The sequence below is a fragment of the Podarcis filfolensis genome (genome assembly GCF_964270895.1).
Source record: "Podarcis filfolensis genome assembly, chromosome: 7".
Classification (NCBI taxonomy): domain Eukaryota; kingdom Metazoa; phylum Chordata; class Lepidosauria; order Squamata; family Lacertidae; genus Podarcis; species Podarcis filfolensis.
In genome coordinates, this window is record NC_139603.1 from 44197960 (window position 1) to 44219383 (window position 21424).

Sequence of the window (21424 nt, forward strand, 5' to 3'; positions counted from 1 at the left end):
GTCCTGGAGATTTGAATTCATTTAATGTAGCTAGGTGTTCCCTTTCCACCTCTTTTTGTATCTTCAGCTGTAGCTCCCTCCTTGCGTCATTTATTCTGTTATCACCAGGTTGCGCACTGCTTTTGTTTTAGGTGAAGACAGAGGCAAAGTAGATGTTGAGCAGTTCCACCTTCTTTCTGTCAGCCAATAGCATTTCTCCTTCTTCTCCACGCAGAGGACCTACTACTAGTTTATTCTTCCTCTTGCTTCAAACATAGCCAAAGAAACCTTTATTATTATTTTTTCTAACCTCTCTTATAAGCCTGAGCTGATTCTGAGCTTGGGCCTCCCTGACTTTCTCCCTGCAACTGTTGGCTACTTGTGTACACTATTTCTTCAGGATTTCCCCTTTCTTCAGTTTCTTATACATACCCTTCTCACCCCATCTGTAAGCTGCATCTGCTTTACATGCCCTGACTTTTCTTTCTTGTTGGAATTGTCTGCAATTGTACCTCTAATATTTCACATTTAAGAAACTCCCATCCACCTTGGACTCCCTTTTCATTGAGTATTTCTGACCATGGGATCTCACCCAGTAGTTCCTTCAGTTCCTTCAGAAATCAGCCTTCTTAAAGTCCAGAGAGTATGTCCAACTACACTCAGCTTTCCCTTGCCTATGCATAATAAAACCCAAGAGGACATTATCACTTCCACCCAAGGTTCCCAATACTCCCACTTCCTCGATCAGTTCCTCCCTGTTGATGAGGACCAGGTCCAAGATAGATGATTCCCTCGTTGCTTCTTCCACCTTCTGGGAAATAAAATGGTCAGCAGGGCAATGGAGGAATTTGTTGGACCTTACATTCTTGGCAGACTTTGAGTTCCAACAGATATCGGGGTAGTTGAAGTCTCTCATGACTACTATATTTCTCCTTTTTGAATGTTTGGTAATCTGCTGTAGGAAGGCATAATCCAAGTCTTCAGTCTCTAGTCTTAGCGGTCTATAGCAGACACTGACAGTAAGACCACTGTTGTTTCCCTCTCCTATAATTGTGATTTATATACTCTAAATCTCATGCTCCAGGTCATGGATCTCTTCACATGTGTATGTATCATTTACATATAATACTCCACCTCCTCCTTTCCTGTTTGGTCTTTTGTTTTATAAACCCTGAGTCAATAAATACATCAATTAGCATTTATATAATGTTAGTGACCATCAGATACATTTAGGTAACAGATTTATATAATACCTTGTTGCTACTACTACTATTAATTATCCCTCCTTCACCTTAAGGTCCCAGGGCAGGTTATGTTAAAAAAACACCTGTACAACACAATATTTAAAATCAAGTAGGTTCTAAAAATATACACTTAAAAGTGCCAAAACAAGGGATAGTAAATATAAATGTATATATAGGCACCAAGAAGAAAAGAATGGATCCATGAGATATATCTTTCCTCTAATTATCAGTTTTGCATTGGCAAAATCCTTGAAATTTGTGGATGGTAACGTACTTTTAAATTACATACCTATTGTATAGGGATTAACAGCAGGACAAGAATAGATCTTATGGCTGCTATGGTCTAATAGTCGCTAAGAGACTTGTACTTAAAACCTGGAACCATCTATTATGCAATGGTTTTATGCCCTTAACACACTTCTGAGTATAAACCCAACTTCACTTGGATACATATTTATTGATCAAAATGTGTAACCTAAGATGGATGTATTGGTTTTTAAATGCATTGTTAATGTGAGATGGGGTGTGTGTGTCCTTATGGTTATTTCCCCCCCCTTTTTCCTTTCAGGTTTTACTTCCTTTTTCTTTAATGAATTTGCAATTTAAAAAAGCAATAAAAATGTATTTTAGTTTACATAGAGATAATAGCTTGCAATTTTTCTTACTGCATATTTGTATTGTGTAATTTAATAAAAAATTTAATAAAAAAATTAAAAATGTAAAATAAAAAGACATATATATTTTTTTAAAAAAGCCTTACTGAGTAATAAAATTCTCAGAAGCCTTTGCTTTTATTTTTTATTTATTAGCCATGGTTTTGTCAACACATGCAGTTACCTCGTCCTTTGACTCTTTCTGTTCGGTTCCTCTTCAGCTCTATTCCTAAAGCATCATAGAAGGCTGTTAGCTCAATCAGAGAGAGGTAGCGAATTTTCTTCATGTCATCAAGAGACAAATCTCCAACTTCCGTCAGTCCAAAACGGCTTCTCCTAATTGTAAAGTTCTATAATATATGTTAAAGAACTGGTTTAATTAAAAGTTTTGGAAAAAAATATTAATCTTTTTTTCTGTGAGAGAGCAAAATTTCATCTTAAAATATGTTTGCGCTACTATTGAAATCTTAAGTTATGACTTAAGAATGCAATTATGCCATTAAAGCTGTAATCCTATGAAACATGTTTTGGTGTAAACCCCATTAAACATAATGGGTTTTCCTTCCAAATATTGAGCTAAATATCTCCCACTTTATAAAGAAAACATGCATTCACATACAGCATCAGGGGGAAATACTGTTACAGTTTTACCATGGTAGCTTGGGGCTTCCAGGTGTTTTGGCATGAATAGATTGCCAGGAATTGTAGTAAAAAAACTTCTGGAGGGTACCAGGTTGGCAGAGGGTGACAGAATGGATTCTACATTAACTTTATAAGCAAGGGCAGAAACACATCCCATAGTATTGCATAGTGTTCAAGCAGAGAACTTACGGAAAGCTCCATACTTCTTTGGACCCTACATTCATATGCATAGTTTGTGGTTTTAGAAATCATCTGATATTTTACTTCCACAGATTGATAAGCGGACATCCAACCAGTTACAAAAGTCTACAGATAATTGGCTACCTGTGTGGAAGGGCAGTTTCTGCCTTTCCCCATCTTATGAGAACCTCTGAAGTAATTTGGTATGAATACAAATACAAGTTTACACATCCCCAGGGAAAGCTGAGGGGTGGAAGTCTAATGGCTTTGGTACAGGACTAAGATACAAGAATGTCTGAACACAGGCCATCTTGCCTGCATTATTCAATTACAATAAATTACTTTAATGTTAAAGGGCAAAGAAACCCGCTGAGAACTGAATTCATGCATTATTTACATAAATGAAACTCTGTTTAGAAACTATTAGGAGACAGCTATAGTGGTCCAGCAACACAGCTTGGCAGGGCAATGAATTATGGCATTCATCCTTTTAAAATTTTGTTTAACAGTAAGGGGGAAAAAGCTATTTGTTCATGTTTTTTATATTATGGGATTTCCCTCACAATTTTGCCACTTATTATTTTGTCATTAAATGTGTATTATATACTTGACCTTCCTTTGTAATGTCTCATTCTGAAATATTTTAAGATAATAGTTTCCTGTCAATTATGTTGCTTTGAATGTATTTTTTTCAATATTTGATTTTCTTCTGTAATGTTTTATTTGATGTTTTCATGTAGGTTGTAAACCGCATTGAGTCCCCCCCCCCTTCATAATATAAAGTGGTAGAGAAATGGAATGGAATGAATGGATGAATTCTTGAGGCAGCATCCATTCTTCAGGGCATACTTTGATTTTGATCCAGCTTTACTGATGTTAAAATTGATCCATGAACAATGCTTTGACTTTATTAGGCATTTCTTTTTAACAAAAAGAAAAGGAGGTGATGAAGTGGACTCAGGAAGAAGTAAATGAACAGATTATCTCTTGTCTTTTGTAATTTGCTCCTGAGGCATACTTCTGTCAGGGGCAATCCTTCTTTTGTTCCAACATGAAAATATTGTGAGTCGTCCAAAACAAGGCAAGTCCCAGGGTGGGCAATTTTGGTAGCTTCATCTATGCAACTTGTTACTCACCTAGTAACCATCCCCAGTAATCCAGCAGCTACCCAACAAACGTTATTATTATTATTATTATTATGATCATCATCATCATCATCATCATCATCGTTGTTGTTTATAGTTGTAAGTCACTTTATACAAAATAAGAAGTCTCAAAGCAACTTAACAAGATAAATACCACAGATAAAACTGTCACAACCATAACATTTAAAACAAGGTCTGCTCCTTCCCACAACCCCAACAAAAAGACACACAAGGTACTGTAATCTTTTTTTAAGATAGCCATTGTAGTAGAAAGCAGAAACCAACTAATGGATTAAATAATGTCGAAATAGGAAGAGCTTCAACTTACAGGCAAGGAAGATTCATCCTTTCTTAATCTTTGGTTTTTGTGCCATTCTCTGTGCTTTGGAATAACCACAATTGATTCGGAGAAGGAGACCTCAAAAGATAGTTCTTCTTTCACCAACTGACTGTCTTTCTCGAATTCACATTCTAGGCAGCTACCAGCTAAAATTAAGAGATTTTTAGTGAATACTGTGTTCTCTGTGGAGGAATAACAGAGAAAGAAAACTGCTAGCCACTGAGAAAGCAGCAATCATTCCAGTCAGAAGATCTTTAAACGGGGGTGGGAAACAATTAGCTCTCCATTGTTGCTGGACTCCAACTCCAATCAGTCCCAGCCAGCATAGCCATTGGTTAGAGAAGAGGATGTTGTAGTCCAGCAACATCCGGGAGAGCCACAGCTTCCTCACTCTTGTTTTAAACCATCAGTATTTGCCTACAGTGAAGGCTAACTATAGATGGCGGCCATTTGCAGATTCACATAAGCCTTGCATATATTTGTAACTGAAATCTCCTTTCCATTCTTTACTGAGTTTCTGATACAGACACAGCATCTGACAGTGAAGAAATGGTGAGGCACTTAATGGCTTATTGCTATGGCATTAACGATGAAAGCAACACCTGGGTAAGGATATTCCAAGGAATGCAATTCTGTGCATCCCCCTTGTGAACATTTTGCACACCAGCACCATTAGGTATAACCTAGATAATTCTTCGTGCATTACCGAAAGAGTACCCAGAAGAATGCTGCTCCTGCTATTGCTACCACAGAGTGATGGAGCAAGATAACTCCATTTCTTGGCTTAGTGTCAACAGCATTAGCAGTGCAGCATCCAGGCACGTGAAATGGCTTTGCTAGAGCAGCGGTAGCCAAAGTAGATTTCTCCGGATGTTGTTGAACTACAATTTCAACCAGCCACAGCCATATGCAATGGAAATTATAGGGCAGAACATATGAACGGCATCACACTGGCTACCCCTGACCTAGAGAGGAAGAGATGAGGAAAAGGAGTGGAGAAAAGACGGAAGCTGTGCTGTTATCAGAAAGCTGTGTGTGCTTTTCTCCCCAACACTGAAATAATGGAACTTAAAAGTGCTTGATTTTAGCCAGATTGTGCCCTTTGTCATTTACGAACACAACCTATATTAACTGGGATTAGGCCATAATCACTTTGCCAATGGCAGTACCTAATAAAAGCACAAATATTTTGCTCATTTAGTACACTGGCAGTGGGTTTCAAACCAGAAGTCCCAGTGAGTTCGGTAGGGCTTGCTCAGAGATAATTATGAATAAATAATAGCCTATAAAATAAGGCAATGTTACCATGGACCAAGAATCCCTGTGTTTGCTTAGTGTGCACTTACAGTTAACCTTTTCCCAACCTGGTTTCTGTGCAGGAAGTTGGATGCCATTGGTTGCAACAGGTGACACTGGTATGGCCTCAAATGTGGGCTGAGGACAAGAAAGCATAATAATTATTAATACAAAGATGCAATATGAAGTTTGTGCAAGTTTTATTTTTGTTCTATGATTTACTTTTTATAGGATGCATTATTATAGATATCCGCACCTAATGGGCACCTGGGTGGTGGCGGCAGCTGATTATTATTATTTTTTATGAGACACACTTCCTTCATCTGTGAAAGTGTGTAGGGAGTGCTCAAGTACACTCTCTGTGTGTAACTGAAATGAATGCACTTGGGCAGAGAGAATGGGGCCTGTGTGTAAGTGTGGTCTGGATGAAGCAGAGATGCATGTGGGCAGAGGAAGGAAGATATATATGTGTGTGAGAGTGTGAAAGAAAGGAGAGAGAAGGCAGTGGGAAGGAGGTATATGTGGTCTGTTATGAAAGGAACAGATGTCTGTGGTGTGCATGTGAGAGAGATGCATGAGTGTCTGGGGTCTGGGGTGCACTAAGCACCAAAAAAGGGGGGGGGAATTGGCAGAATTACAGATACAATGCATCAGTTCCTCAGATGAATCCATATCACAAGGGCAGGTGGAAAGAAGTTGGCCTCTGCTGTACATTCAGGATTATCAGAATATTTTTGTTTCTGCTACTAATTACCATCTTTATATAGTCTTCTAATGTATGGGCTCTTAAACAGGGACAGGTTATACAAAGCTAAGCAAACTGATGCAGCACTTTTTCCTGGAAAAATGCACATTTGCTTAACTTGCAGGTTGGAAAATTCAAGGTGTGTTTTCAGTGCATTTCCTCAACATTTGGGTGCACACTAGTATGCCCAAAGGCCCTTTAAACCGAACCCTTATCCTTAATAAAGGAAAGTTCAACAATTTCCAAAGTAATAAACATACTACTTACAGGAGTGTCATGAATACCAAAAATATCACGCACATCTCTGACTGCGTGTTTATTCTTTTTTCTCATGGTTTGAGTATAGGTGTTATATCTCCTTTGCACTGCTGCTGCTTGAGTGCGGGTCAGCGTGGACAGCAGTGCTTCTCCATTTTCCTCTTCAGAGCCTGATATTAATGTAGACAGACCGACATCTTGCAACCATTCAGCTTCCAGCTCCCCTTCTGTGGAAGAGTAGGCATGTGTTAATATGGCAATAAGGAGTGGGAAAGGGAAGCAGCAGCAGCAGCAGCAGCACAAAATTCCTTAATAAGTTCTGCTCTTTGGAACATCTGGCCTCAAATCTGCATGCGGCAGTTGATCCTCAAATGGGGAGCTGGGTCCCAATGGGCAATGGAAGCCTTGAGAGAGTAGGTAAGCAGAGAGTGTTAAGATCATTGGGGGGTGGGGTGGAGGATGTATGGGGAAAGAGGGTGATGGACATTCCATTGTGCACATGAAACTCTTTCCACACACACAATGATTTAGCTGAACAGAACCCACAGTTTTATGGGGGGAAAGTAAAGAAGTGACAGGCATTAAAAAAGGAAATTAGAAAATCATATTCCAGCCAATTCTTAAGCCTCTCAGAAAATGTTGGACTAGTCTTGCAGACACAGACATAGAAAATTAAATTGCCATCTGCTCCAAGAAAGTGAAGTTTTCCCTCTCCCAGCCTGAGAGAATGCTTCCTCGTAATCTTTATCAACACAATCTCAGTATAGCAGCATGACCAACTCATTGATTCGGCCCCTGAGGCCAATGAAACTGTATGCGTCTTCTGAAACTGTTTGGAAGACCACAAACAGGACTAATAACTCATTCTCCTGTCTCCTAGCTGATATTTAACCTCCAGGTTGCCTCAATGGCACTTTCACATACTTTTTTAAAAAATACAATATATAAAGGATCTCTGTTTGGGATACATTTAGAGAGCCTGGGCATAATCTAGGCAACGTTAAGCACTTTAAAACCTGCAACGCTAAGCAGACTTGCTAGGAAGTAAGTCCTACTGACCTATGTGGGAGTACTCAGAAATGAACACATTTTGGGTCATTCTGCCTGCTTCACTGATTTCAGTGGGAGAGTTAATAATAATAATAATAATAATAATAATAATAATAATAATATTTTTTTATTTATACCCCGCCCTCCCCAGCCAAGGCCAGGCTCAGAGCGGCTTACAAGCAATAATAAAAACAAGATGAATGATTACAATTTAAAAACAAAAATAAAATACAACATTAAAATAATGGAACATTAAAATATTAAAATGTAGCCTCATCGCAGGAGGAGAAGGAAAAGAAAAAAGAAAGAGAGGGAGGGAATCAAATTGGCTCCAAGCCAAAGGCCAGGCGGAACAACTCTGTCTTACAGGCCCTGTGGAAAGAAATCAGCTCCTGCAGGGCCCTGGTCTCATGAGGCAGGGTGTTCCACCAGGCCGGAGCCACAGTTGAAAAGGCCCTGGCTCTGGTTGAGGCCAATCTAACTTCCTTAGGGCCTGGGACCACTAGGGTGTTGTTATTTATGGACCTTGAGGCTCTCCGTGGGGCATACCAGGAGAGGCGGTCCCGTAGGTACGAGGGTCCTAGGCCGTGAAGGGCTTTAAAGGTCAAAAGCAGCACCTTAAATCTGACCCTGTACTCCACCGGGAGCCAGTGCAGCTTGAAAAGCACTGGGTGAATATGCTCCCATGGCAGAGACCCCGTGAGGAGCCTCGCTGCAGCATTCTGCACCCGCTGGAGTTTCTGGGACAGCTTCAAGGGCAGCCCCGCGTAGAGCGAATTACAGTAGTCAAGCCTGGAGATGACCGTCGCATGGATCACTGTGGCCAGGTCGGGGCGGGAAAGGTAAGGGACCAACTGCTTGATGCGGCGAAGGTGGAAAAATGTCGCCTTGGCTGTTGCTGTAACTTGCGCCTTCATGGAAAGGGAGGCATCAAGGATTACACCCAAACTCTTAACGGAAGGCAATGGCACTAATTGGGCCCCCGCAAGAGAAGGGAGTTGGCCCCCATCCCCGTGCTATCCCGACCTAGCCATAGGACCTCTGTCTTTGAAGGATTTAGTTTCAATCGGCTCCCACGAAACCATCCAGCCACAGCTTCCAAGCATCTGGTCAGTGTGTTCGGGGCCGAGTCGGTGTGGCCATCCATCAGCAGATAGAGCTGAGTGTCATCAGCATATTGGTGACAGCCCAGCCCAAAGCTCCGGGTAATCTGGGCAAGGGGGCACATAAAGATGTTAAAAAGCATCAGGGAGAGAATTGCGCCCTGCGGCACTCCACACACCAAGGAGTGGCACGACGACATTTCCCTCCCTAGTGCCACCCTCTGTCCCCGACCAGAGATAAAAGAGCACAGCCAGTTACGGGCTATGCCCTGTATCCCCATGTCTGCGAGGCAGTGGTCCAGAAGATCATGATCGACCATGTCAAAGGCTGCTGACAAATCTAAAAGGATCAGCAGTCCTGACCCGCCTCGATCCAGTTGTTTACGGAGATCATCTGTTAGGGCAACCAGAGCCGTCTCCGTCCCAAAACCAGGACAGAAACCGGACTGAAATGGATCTAATGCCGATGTTTCCTCCAGAAACCTACCAAGCTGTTCAGCAACCGCTCTCTCAATTACCTTACCCAGGTATGGAAGATTTGAAACTGGGCGGTAATTGGATAGGTCTAAGGGATCTAATGAAGTTTTCTTTAAGAGTGGACACACCACTGCTTCCTTCAGTTCCCCTGGGAATGTCCCCGTGTCAAGGGACAAATTGATAATTTCAACCAGGGCAGTCCGCGCAACAATAATTTATTACATAAAAGTTGCTTAGCTCCAGGGAATTTACTCCACTTGAAATCAGAGGGACTGAAAAGATGACCTTAATGCTGGCTGGACAGTTGCCAAGATTTTAAAGATGTTACTGTTTAAAAACACGAGTGAGCCAATTAAGGTGCAGCCTTTGATGAATTATAAGGCAGCTTTATAATATTCCACAACTTGTATGACTATAGAGAAGATATTTAAAACTTTTAAGTTTTCTTTTTAAAAAAGAACATACTTTAAAAAAACTGTTAACTACAAAAATCTGAGTTTGTATGAGGTCTTATTCACACCACGTTTAATTAATTTATTACCTAACCAGTCTACCCACAATAGAGAGAGAATGTGAGATTAGTTAAAAATGTTCCAGATGTCAAAGGACTGTTTAGCAGATCAAGATGTTTTTTTTTGAGGGGGGGGGAAATATCCATGTGGTTGCAGTGGTGAAGGATGGGACTGAGCTACCTGGTGTTTGCCTCCCTCCCTCCTCTCTTACGGCACAGACTGTGGCCTATACTGTCACAGGTGGATTGTGCCCAATACATGCACCACTCATTGAACACCTGCATTTTTCTTAAATTACTACACCTATATTTTATACACATATAACGTGCAGTCCAGAAAGCTGTGAAATTTACTACTTATATATTGTACCCAGTTATTTATGTAAAACGGAGTTTTTCAAAGAATTTGCAATTTTAAAGCAGATGTAATGGGTTGTATTTAATGTGCTAAGGACATCATTCCATCAGCACAAGCAGTTCTTGTGCATCACCCCTCGCCTCCTCCTGCATGCCATTTTGGGCACTCTCCTGCCTCTCTGAAGCAGATCTGGGGAGGGCGCAGGTGGAGAGGGGGTGAAGTCCCATTTTGCCAGCACAATGTAAGGCAAGCACATGTAAGGATGTATTTGAAGTGTCTATACACACCATCCGGAGCCTTGACATCTAATAGGGTTTGCTCATCTTGCCTATCTTCTGTGTTCTCTTTGATATTTTCTACCTCACACCAGAAATCTTCCATAGAAGTGCTGTCAACAGAGGCTTGAGAATTGGAGCGGCTGTACACTGGAGGCCGCAAGGATTCATTGGACAGCATTCTGTTAATTCTTTGGCATCGAGGAAGAGATTTCCTGTAGAAAGACACAGATTAAAGAATTAAAAAAAGAATCTTACTAGTCAAGTTGTGAGTGTATTTGCAAAGACTTAACAGCACAATTCAAATCTAAAATCTGCTGGAATAAGTGGGTGGAGTAGGTGGATCTGGGGCTCCCCCGGCTTAGCCATGGCTATGCCATTCCTACATTCTCAACCCCAGTTCAGCAGGAAGCATGTAACTTCCTCAAACCAGCTGAGCGCTTATGCTGGCTGAATCTAAAGCCTCTCACAGCCGCTAATAGTTTGTCAAACCATCAACCCGGAAGCTTCAGCCTTAAGCAGAAAGCTGTCTTCCTGCTTGTTTGTTGTTTGGCTACACATAGCATGAAATCAATATCTGCTTAATTTCCGCCCATAGGTTGGAAGAGGTTTTTTTCAACCTTTAAAAAGGTAAAGGTAAAGGACCCCTGACAGTTAAGTCCAGTCACAAACGACTCTGGGGTTGTGGCGCTCATCTCGCTTTACTGGCCGAGGGAGCCGACGTTTGTCCGCAGACAGTTTTTCTGGGTCATGTGGCCAGCATGACTTTAGCTGATGGCTAAAGAGAATAAGGAGCATAATATGGCTTGCTTGGATTACATTCTCTGTCAGTCACTGTGAAGGAATTAAAATGTTTCCAGCCTCCTAGAGGGAGAATACTGACCATGAACCTTGCCATCCCCACGCCTCACACCTTCATCACTTCAGTTAGCCCCAATTAGTGATGCACACTTCCATATTAGGCAGAAAGAGTTTATAGTCCCAGCAACAGGGTGTTCTACCAACCATATAACAAACACAGAACAGATTGTGTAATGCTTGCAAAATCTAAAATAACCAACAATATTAAACAAATCTATGTAACATACTCACAGGCAAAATCACAGCTACTCAACACAAATTTAAAATATAAACACATCAGTAATCTCTAAATTGCAGAAGTATTTGCAATTTGCTCAAAATAATAGGTGAAAACCAGACACATACTCATTACTAATAGTGGCATGACTCTAAAACCATTTTATAAGGAGGTGTCCTATTGACTGAAATAAAGATTATTTCTAGTTAATATTTTTTTCAGATAACAGCCTATGGCAGCTTCACTTTTACACTCATTTTTATTTTTGCATGAAGAAAGTTAAACATGTGAAACACATTAACATGTGACAGCATTGTGATAGCACTATAAATGGAACTGTGATAGTAAGCAACCTGTGTCACTGAGCTTCAGATTTAACGTGTGTGTGTTCAGTTTTACGTGCAAAGCAAGGAAGAGATTTTTTTAAAAACGGGACAGAAAAGAAAAATGACTTTGGCAATCTCACCAGCCATTAAACCCCATACAGTACGCAATTTTGGCTTTAGGCACCACCCCCAGAACATAACCTCTGTATACGTTTTGGGCTTGCTGTATAAGAAAGTGAAACTGTTGGAATTCAGCTAACCTGGAATTTTATTTATCATTAGTCTATTAATTCAAAATGTTTGGCTTATTCCACTGACCTGACCTACCTTCCAACTGCTGTGAAGTTGATCACACAGCCAAAATCAGTTTGAACAGCTCAACATGAGATCTGTGGGGTTCAATTTTAAGCCAGATGCATTTAATAAAATATGTGGGAAATATATAGAATGATGCTGTCTGGGTTGGATGATTGGTGGGGTTGAGAACTCCCCCCAGTGTAAAACAAACACCACCATGAAGTTGCCATTTGCCAAGTGTTTATTGCATAAAATGGTTCCAATGCATCCTGGTCTTAGATTAACTTCATCCCAGAAAAAAATTGCAAAAGAAAAGCTCCCTGGGAAATCACTTTGTTGGCAAAGAAAGATCATGAGCTTCATGGACCATTATGTTTCCATTAGTAACATGGAAAACAGGGATTAGTTATTTTCCTTGCTGATACACATAGATTTTTACCATGTCTCTGCATAATACTGGTGCAACATTTAAAAGTCGATCAGACACATTGATTGTTGTATAGGCTTTATCAATCTAATTAGCAGTTACATTCATGTACTCCAAGGCTAAATAAATCATACTACACAAAGAGCTAGTTTAGTGACACCTAATCAGAGGCTGAGTAATGATAGCAGAATGACTGTGCTTTCCATTCAATTAAGCGATGCATAGCGAAGAATCCATAGAACAGAAGGGCAGCAACAGAACCACATTGTAGTTAACAGACATATTTAATCCTCGTCTATAGAGAGGGTTCTTATTTGGATAGCAGTGGATCATTATGTTCAGGCACTGAGTATGAAGCAGAATAATTAGTCTGGATAAATACTGAAAAGGCGTAATTTAAAGATGACATGCAATACTTTTTTACATTTACTGTAACTTTAGAATCAACCGTATATCATTACATGGATACGAAGCTCCAGTAATCATGAATGTTTGCCCCAAAGCAGTTAGCATAAAGGAAGTAGGGCCTTTAATCTGTAACCAGGCTTGCTTAGTTGACTCACAAAAGCCCTACTACAGTATCTATTCAGTCAGCACATTAACTATTAGATCTGCCACAAACTGAGTCATGTCATCTAAGCCAACATTGGCTACTGCTGCTTCACAGAGACTCTCTAGAAGAGGCCTCTCCTATCGTTTGCTAACTCACCTTCTACCCAGAGAAGCCAGGAATTGAAACGGGGAACTTCTACATGCAAAGCATATGCACAACTATTGTGTTATAGTCCATCTGCATTATAAATGCTCAGAACTGTATCATGCAGCTTGTAACAACTCACATTTCAAGAAGAAAATTCTACCAAAGATCCTGAAGACACCAGGGAGTTGATCTGCATAGCACATTCTCTATCACTGAACTATGGCTCTTTCTACAAATTAAACTGAATAATTTACAGTAAATATGGACATCTAGTAAAACTCTGTACTTGTATGGCTACCTGGTAATTTCCTTGGAGTTTGTTATAGCTGTTGCCTTAATTTTGCTTTATTGGCAGCTTTATTGCTGCAGAAAGTAAAGCCTAATGTCTCTGAGAAAAGCTATCTTGATGAGCAGCCAGGATAAGCGAGGAGCGCCGTTTCATCCATAAGTGATGAATCTTGCTTTACACCCATTATGTTCACCCTGCCTCTCTGGGACACAAGCCGGAGCAGTGGGCACATGTGCTCATGTACAGAAAAATGAGGAAATTGCAAATTAGGAGTGCATTGTTTCAAAGCCGTTATATTAGAAGATAAACACTGTACAACAGAAAAGCCCAATGTTGTTCTACATCAGAGCTCACCTGCCTCAGTTCTTCCTTTCATCAACTTAGAAATCATTCACAGGTTGCATTTTTAAGAGATTGAGAAACTTAGAATATGATGTTACATTAGTTTCAGGCTTGAAAATCTGATTTCTGCTTCAGCATTGCTTGAAAACTGTTGCTGCTTCTGACATGTTAATGTTTCACTAATCACTCTTGTATGAAATCCAAAGAAGTCTTGGACATAGAATATGAAACAACCACTACCCCACAATTCAGTGATCACAGTGGTCACAGATGATGCACTACCCAAACATACCAAGGAATGGACAATTTGGTGTGTGAATGCAACTGGTAGTTGCCAGCTAGCAACCAAAACATATATTTTACATCTCTCCCAGAGCAGGGAAGCCGAGTGCAGCCTCAACTTCTCTTGCTCTGTTTCTCTGTGGTCTCTTCATCCAATCTTTGTTGTTGTTGTGTGATACAGAAAGTTTTGCCTTACAGCAGGTAGGGAGTAGTGTAGGAGAAAATGCAGATATTGTACATCATCATCTGCCTTCTTGGCACCTTTCATGGTATTTTCAGCAGCCCCAGATTGCTACATAGTGAAAAGTATACAACTGACCTGGTGGCGTGTTATAAGGGATACTCATAGGTCACCCACCGTTTGTGTTTTAATTGCTTGGTCAATCAAATCTGCATTAATTTGCATATGGCCAACTGTTTGGGGGGTGCATACTTCCCCTTATTCCTCACGTTCCTTATATCCCCATTGACTGTTTTAACATGCAGAACCGGCACTGTTACAGGTTGCACATAATACTACCGTATTTTTTGCCCCATAGGACGCACTTTTCCCCCTCCAAAAATGAAGGGGAAATGTGTGTGCGTCCTATGGGGCGAATGCAGGCTTTCGCTGAAGCCTGAAGAGTGAGAGGGGTCGGTGCGCACCGATGCCTCTAGCTCTCCAGGCTTCAGGAAGCTATCCGCAAGCCTTGCAAGCCCGGCGGGAGGTCCCGCAGGGCGCGTGAGGCTTGGGGCGGCAGCCTGCAGCCCAAAGCATGGGGAGCCCTCCAGAGGGCGCCCCGTGCTTCGGGCAGGTGTGCGCAAGGCTTGGGGCTGCAGCCGCGGCTGGGGAGGGAAAATAATTTTTTTTTATTCATTTCCCCCCCAAAAACGAGGTGCGTCCTATGGGCCGGTGCGCCCTATAGGACGAAAAATACGGTAATTCCAACACTTGTAAGAAATCAGTCTGAATCTGGCAGCACCCATACTATGGAACTCCCTGATTGTTGGCATCAGGCAGACACCTTTGTTGTACTCTTTTTGCTGCCTGCTTGAAACATTTTGTTTAGGCAAGCCTGTCCATACATAAGTCATGTGCGTTTTATTTCTTTTTAGCTATTCTGGATTTTAATAATCATTTGAATATTTTAAATACCTACCGGTATTTTAATCAATAATTTTAATGGTTTTATTTTTTAAAAAACTGTGGAATGCTTACAGGTATACACATTTTGTTAAATAAAATAATTTGGATAATCATGCACGTCTAGACTTCAGCCACCAGCCTAAAAGAGTCATTCCCTTATGTGTGACAGAATATTTTTTCAAATATGCTGCTTGCTGCTATCTTTTTTTTAAAAAGTTCTTATACGTGTTAACTTTTTTAAAAAAGTTAATTCTGCTGTCCAAATAATCAGGGCCCAACTTTTTGTCAATTAAAGGCTTTTAGATTAATCCGACTTGCACCCCTAGTACTTATATTACTTTATGTTGCTATGATATACTGGAATATTCTACGTCTCAGAGTATACTAAAATACACAAGTGTATAATATATACCCAAAGAGAGAGCAGGGAAGAATAGTAAACACTACTATCTGAACCAAGACTAAATTAAAATTAGTACTAAAAGCTTACAGATGGATAAATTGGTGGACTTAAACCCTGAACAGGATTGAAATACAACTAGACTATGCAGCTCTGTGATTAAGAACTGGAATAGGATAAGGGTTTGGATGCATACATTGAAGTTGCCACATGAGAAGATGGATCATATCACACTTGCCGTAAAATGGGGATATATCTAATTCTTTGTATTCAAGGACTTCTAGTGGTGTCTGAGGGAGGTACTAATATCTCTAGCAAACACTATGTACTATTTCCCATTTTTGCCAAGGCTGCAGTCTGCACTGTACACCCTGTAGCATCACTGAAATAAAACAAGAGTAAAAAAACAGCAGCTGAATCGGCAGGGTGGCTTTGAGCAGGGCTTTGCCAGCAACTCACATGCTGCTATACAAATTATTTATAACAAGTACAAGATACAGTTGCTACTGCAAACTTAAGAAACCTGGAAATTGGGAGAAGTCTAAATAATTCAACAAGCAAAGAAGGAAGGGAAGAAAAAGCCAGATGTCATTTATACTGGTTTATTTCCTCCTCCTCCTCCTCCTCCTCCTCCTCCTCCTCCTCCTCTTCTTCTTCTTCTTCTTTGTTCTTAAATGACTACTTCTGAATCAAAGACAACATGAATGTTTTGAATAGCCACATGGCTTCTTGTGTTGCACAAGGCAATGTACTAACTTTGTGATTAATCCCTTGAACAGGTGCAGGAGACATGAGTGAAACACGCTTATCTCCAATCTAATGCTGACAATATGTTTTAGGAAACCATGGGCAGTAGAGTAAAGCCTTATTGCTACTCAAGGTATTTTTCTCCTTGTTTCAGTTCCATGAAAGAGTAAACAACATTGTAAGAGCAATTGACAATGCATTATTCAAAATGTGTGTCTGGCAAACCTTGCATATCAGTTATAAGCAGTGCTTTTTTTCTAAAAAATGTTTAGGGGTGCTCTCATTTTCCTACTCATATTGAAATAGTGCCCCTCAATGAGGCCAAACTTAGATTCACAAAATGTTTAGGGGTATGCATACCGCTGCCCGCCCCCAGAAAAAAAGCACTGGGTATAAGTAACCACCTTCAGATCTAAAGGCAAGGGAGGTATAATCCAATTATTTACTTAGAAAATGTATAGCCCACATTTTGGTATAACAGTTCTCAAGGCAGAGAACAAGAAGAAAGCTTAAAAGCATCAGAAAATATATAGAGTAGAGCAATTAGACATCAACCATGAAAAGCTTGTCTTTAAAGCCTAGCAATATGACAAACCTTAATGTGCAATTGCTTCCATAATTTGTTCAACACCCACAAAAAACCCCTCATCACACTAATGTGACAGAAAATCAACCAGTCAAAAAACTTACAGGAAATCATTCCCTCAAGTGGACCTGGTTCATAAAGGGAAGCACTAGCACTTTGAATTTACCGGTAGCTTGGTGCAAGCTAGTAGTCACTGGAGCTCACAGAGGATCCATGTTTTATGCTCTATGTGACTAACACCACAATACATTAACATGGCTGCCCCATTCAGCCCCTGTTGCAACTTCCAAACAACTTTTTTTCTTTCTTTTTAAAATTTGCACATGGATTGTGTTACAGTGGCCTAGTCAGGAGTATATCAAAATATGCAGCACATGGAGCAAATTCTTCCAGGAAAAATCATTGTCAAATAAGTCACGGCTGATAAAAGTGATTCAATACAACATCCTAAAAATCATTCCAAATGTGATTCCCAGTGGAATGCTAGTTTCACATTTACTTACGCTGAGCATCCAGATATTAACTGCCATAAATACAAGACATTGCTTATAAAACAGCATAGTAAATTGTTATTGTTCACTGGTTGGCTTGCCATATTAACTTGTAAAATTGTCTGGAGAGAGCTAGAACCATTTGGTTGTTATTATGTACCTTCCTGGTTTTTTTGTTAGAACTACAACTTGAGCTTCAATTTATTTATTTGATTTATTTTTGAGACATATAGATTGCTTTGCAAACCAAGTGCTTCCTAATGGAATTTCTAAAAACGTACACAACAAATCGTCAGTGTACTCCTTGCCTACTATGGAAAGACTTGGTTACCGATGATTCAAACTTTAAAAGGGATTGTTTAAAAATGATTTAAAATGTTACATTAATAATAATAATAATAATAATAATAATAATAATAATAGATGTATATGACAACCCTCTGTGGCATTTAATTGGCTGTATATATATCTGTTCAGGTGTTGCTCCTGGGCAACCTTTGATGTGTGCATGTCACATGCACTGGAGGATAGCGGGGTAGAGACAGAGACAAAAATGGGTGGCACTAAAGGAAAAGGAAGGCAGGCCAATGAATGTCATTCTTGCCTTTGTACTGTATAAGCTACATTCCAGCCATGTAAAGTAAGGTTTCAATACAAACCTTTTCACCCACCAAGCAAGAGGAGTTGTCACAGTCCAAGGTCACATTCCAGGGGATATAGCCTGGGGAAAGAGGTTGTGGCCTGGGGATATTGTGTGGCTTATTGTGAGACCCCAACACTGAGATTCAGAGAGCTGCATTGTTCCCAGGGCCTGATATAGCTCACTCCTGGTTTAAGTGATGACAAAGAGCATCAGAATTTGAAGCGTTTGGTAATTACCAGATTCTACTAGTGAGTCCTCCTTCCTTTTTTGTATAGGTTCTGTATACTTTCAGTCTCACTTTAACCACATTAGCCCTGTTTGTAAGCATTCTTTAGCCTTCTCCTCTCATATAAGCAGCAACTCTCAGAATTCTTCCCTTGTGCACTTCAGCTGCTACTTCATTTTCCAAGATGCAAGCAAGCAAGCACAGACTGCCAGGCTGCCCAAAGGGGTAGCTCTTCCAGAACCTCTGCTGCTCTCTATACTTGCAAAGAATGGGTTAACAAGAGCCCTTTGTTTGTGGCAAAGGGAAAATCCAACATAGCTGATGCTCCACTGATCAATTCAAAACATGCCTCCTGTTCAGAATTGGTTGCCTCTTAGGATGATACAGTATGGGTGCACCAAGCACCTGTGATGCATTATTTGATCAGCTGCATGTAGATGTTCTACTCTAAAAAGGCTGTTAAAAATTAGGATCCTTTTAACTTTGCAAGGTTTCCCCTTATGCACTGATAAATCCCTTCTATGAGCAAATATTTTATGGATGATTTCCCATATTTCGAAGGTTTTCTCGCTTCTCTCTGTCTCTCTCTGCAAGCACTCTAGGAACATAAGCACAATAAGTGGTTGTAATGCTATCTTCCCATGAGCCTACCAAATTGTTTATCCTGGCTTTTACTGTAATGTAGCTTTTAAAGCCCACTTCCTACTGAAATGCATGTTAGGCAAGGCTGTCATTTATGGTCAATCCATTCATTCTAGATTTAAACAGAATTTTTTAGCATCTTCCTGTGCAAGTACAGGCTACATCTGCTAAAATCTTATGTGTTGCGTGCTTTTAATATACTATATTTGACATAATATTGTTCTGTATCTAATATAAGAAGAGGAGGAACAGTCAAGGCAGTTTTAATCTCTTGGATTTTACATCCTGGGGAGGGTTTCTTAGTTTCTGAGAACATTCATGTATAACTTTAAGGTTTAAGCTTCAAAACTTTCTTTAATTACAATAACTGTGATATATATTAAATTTATTGAATTAACCACAATTTCTTTCAGGGGTTTTGAATAACAAGTGTGTTTGAGCCAAACTAATTAGACTGTATTTAAGTCACAATGAAATCAGTGTGAAATTTTAGCCATAGCTTAAGTTCCTTCGATTTCAATGGGAATTAAATGCAACTAACTTAGTTTCAGTAAACATTGTATTGTGGTACTAATTTTTTTTTTACCATTTTGCCCATCAAGATGATTACATACATGCAGATATCTTCTCAATATATAACAAGGATTTTCAACCCATAAATAAAACAAGAAAAGAATGACTCTTCACAAATATGCAAATCTTACCTTTAGCCGATCCAAGTTTCAGTGAAGATATACTAAAGATGGCAGTGTGAGAGAACAAGTTTTGCCATAACCAAGTGACAATAGAGCCTTCCTTAAACAAGCATTTGCATTCTGAATTTTCAAAGCGTGTTGAAAATGAGATAAAATAAAGCTTTGTGCTTCTAGTCTTGAAAGAATAAGGAACAAGAGAATTGCTGGTCCTTGAGGGAAATAGACTATCACTGCACAGTGACTATTTAGGGTTTCATGCCTTTAGGACAAATGCTTGGACTCTGTTTTCCTGTTTGTGTCAAGACTTAAAACCTTTCATGCACTTCCCAAGAAAAGAAATGAAAGCTCAATCAGCCGCTAGTAGCCCTGGAGATTCATAAGAGCCCCTGTTGTGAGAGTGAAACTAAGAGACAAAAAATGATTTGTTTCTTTTCCACTAGAAGGCTATAAGTCATTTGCCATTAACTTAAAAAAAGGAAAGGAAAAAAGAGAAGAGAGGAATGAAAAAGGTTCTTTGTATTGACACTGCCCTGTCCAGACTGCTAGTACACAATGCAATATATAAAAAAATGAAAATGCACAAAACATTTAGAAAGATCTTTTAAGAAAAACAAATATTTATCATTATGGTTTGGGAAAGTCTGCTATGTAACAAGGTGGATCTTTTAACATTTGCAAAAGTGTTGGAACAAGATTTGTTTCACACAATAACCATAGAGCATTAGAACACCACTGTAGCTAAAGGGATCAGGGATCCATATTCCATCATTGGCAGTTATAATATGTGTAAATTAATACAGGGTTTTGGGAGAGTACAGAATTCTATGTGTTATATGCATCTTCCAGCATTTTGATTTTTGGAAACACCCTCAAAAAATGCATGAACTTTCTGAAAAGATCATCAAGTAGTGTGACTCTAGCACATCTTGAGAAATCACGTTACATTAGCCGTATTTTTAACACTAAAACATGACATAGATGTATGAACAACAACAAATGTCTAAATAAGACATCTCAAAGGGAATTTTGTAAAGTTAAAGAAAAAGCCCTACCATTTCGATGGTCTCCTTCGAAATTTACTTTTTGAAATGGCAACCCTAGTGTTGACCATTGTATGTAACTAAATTATGTATCCAGAGAACATAGAGAAATAGAAGAATGCCAAGAGAATGGTCTGAAGGCACATGACACTCCAATTATCCAAATCTTGTTGATGTCTACCAGCAAATTGTCACAGAACTCAGGCCTATTTGATAACTTCTACAATTAATAACTACACACAATCAACACATCTTATTGTAATAGAAGGGGTACTGCAAAGATATTTGGTGCTTACTGAAATGCTCTATGGTGTTGAAATCAGGTGCTCTGATGTGAACTCTACTGATGTTTTGGAAACTGTGTAGATGATGATGATGATGATGATGATTATTATTATTAGCTATGCTCTCTACCATCAGGAATATCAACAGCTCTTCTTTGTACAGAATCTGGGTGGCCAACAATTAAGGCAAGAGTAAACTGCGCTCAGTTAAAATATTTCGAAAATTGCTACTATGCTACTATTGCTACTATACCATTGAGTGCTGTGTTATATGGAATTGAAAGATAAGCAGCTCTAGAAAGCAGTTTGTTAAGAACTGTAAGACTATTATTAATTTCCAGAACTGAGCTCTGCTTTGATCTTGAATAAGTGTCAAATAAGGGATTGGCTTTTCTGGATAGAATTCAGAAAGGAGAAGCCAATTTTCCCCCTTGGTACTCACTCTCAAGAAGAGAGCATTGCAGAGCTAGTTATCTGACCAACCTCTCACAAATTTCCTTTAGAAATGCAGTTACTGAGCTGTGCTTCCAAGTGATGCTCACTGCAG

The 21424-nt window shown here is 39.7% G+C and overlaps 1 protein-coding gene across 2 annotated transcripts in view; it reads right to left on the reverse strand.

The window, feature by feature from the left end:
• ARHGAP28 (Rho GTPase activating protein 28) overlaps positions 1–21424 on the reverse strand; it is a 64361-nt gene that overhangs the window by 15033 nt on the left and 27904 nt on the right. The window contains exons 1-6 of one of the 2 annotated variants that reach the window (XM_083622585.1): positions 19563–19838; positions 10269–10471; positions 6492–6709; positions 5530–5617; positions 4172–4329; positions 2061–2226 (exon numbers count right to left, since the gene is read on the reverse strand). In XM_083622585.1, coding sequence (XP_083478711.1) covers positions 2061–2226; positions 4172–4329; positions 5530–5617; positions 6492–6709; positions 10269–10437 — 799 coding nt within the window. In that variant the 5' untranslated portion in view covers positions 10438–10471; positions 19563–19838. Of the gene's footprint in view, positions 1–2060; positions 2227–4171; positions 4330–5529; positions 5618–6491; positions 6710–10268; positions 10472–19562; positions 19839–21424 lie in introns of those variants that run through there. The other variant, XM_083622584.1, reaches the window with a different exon arrangement.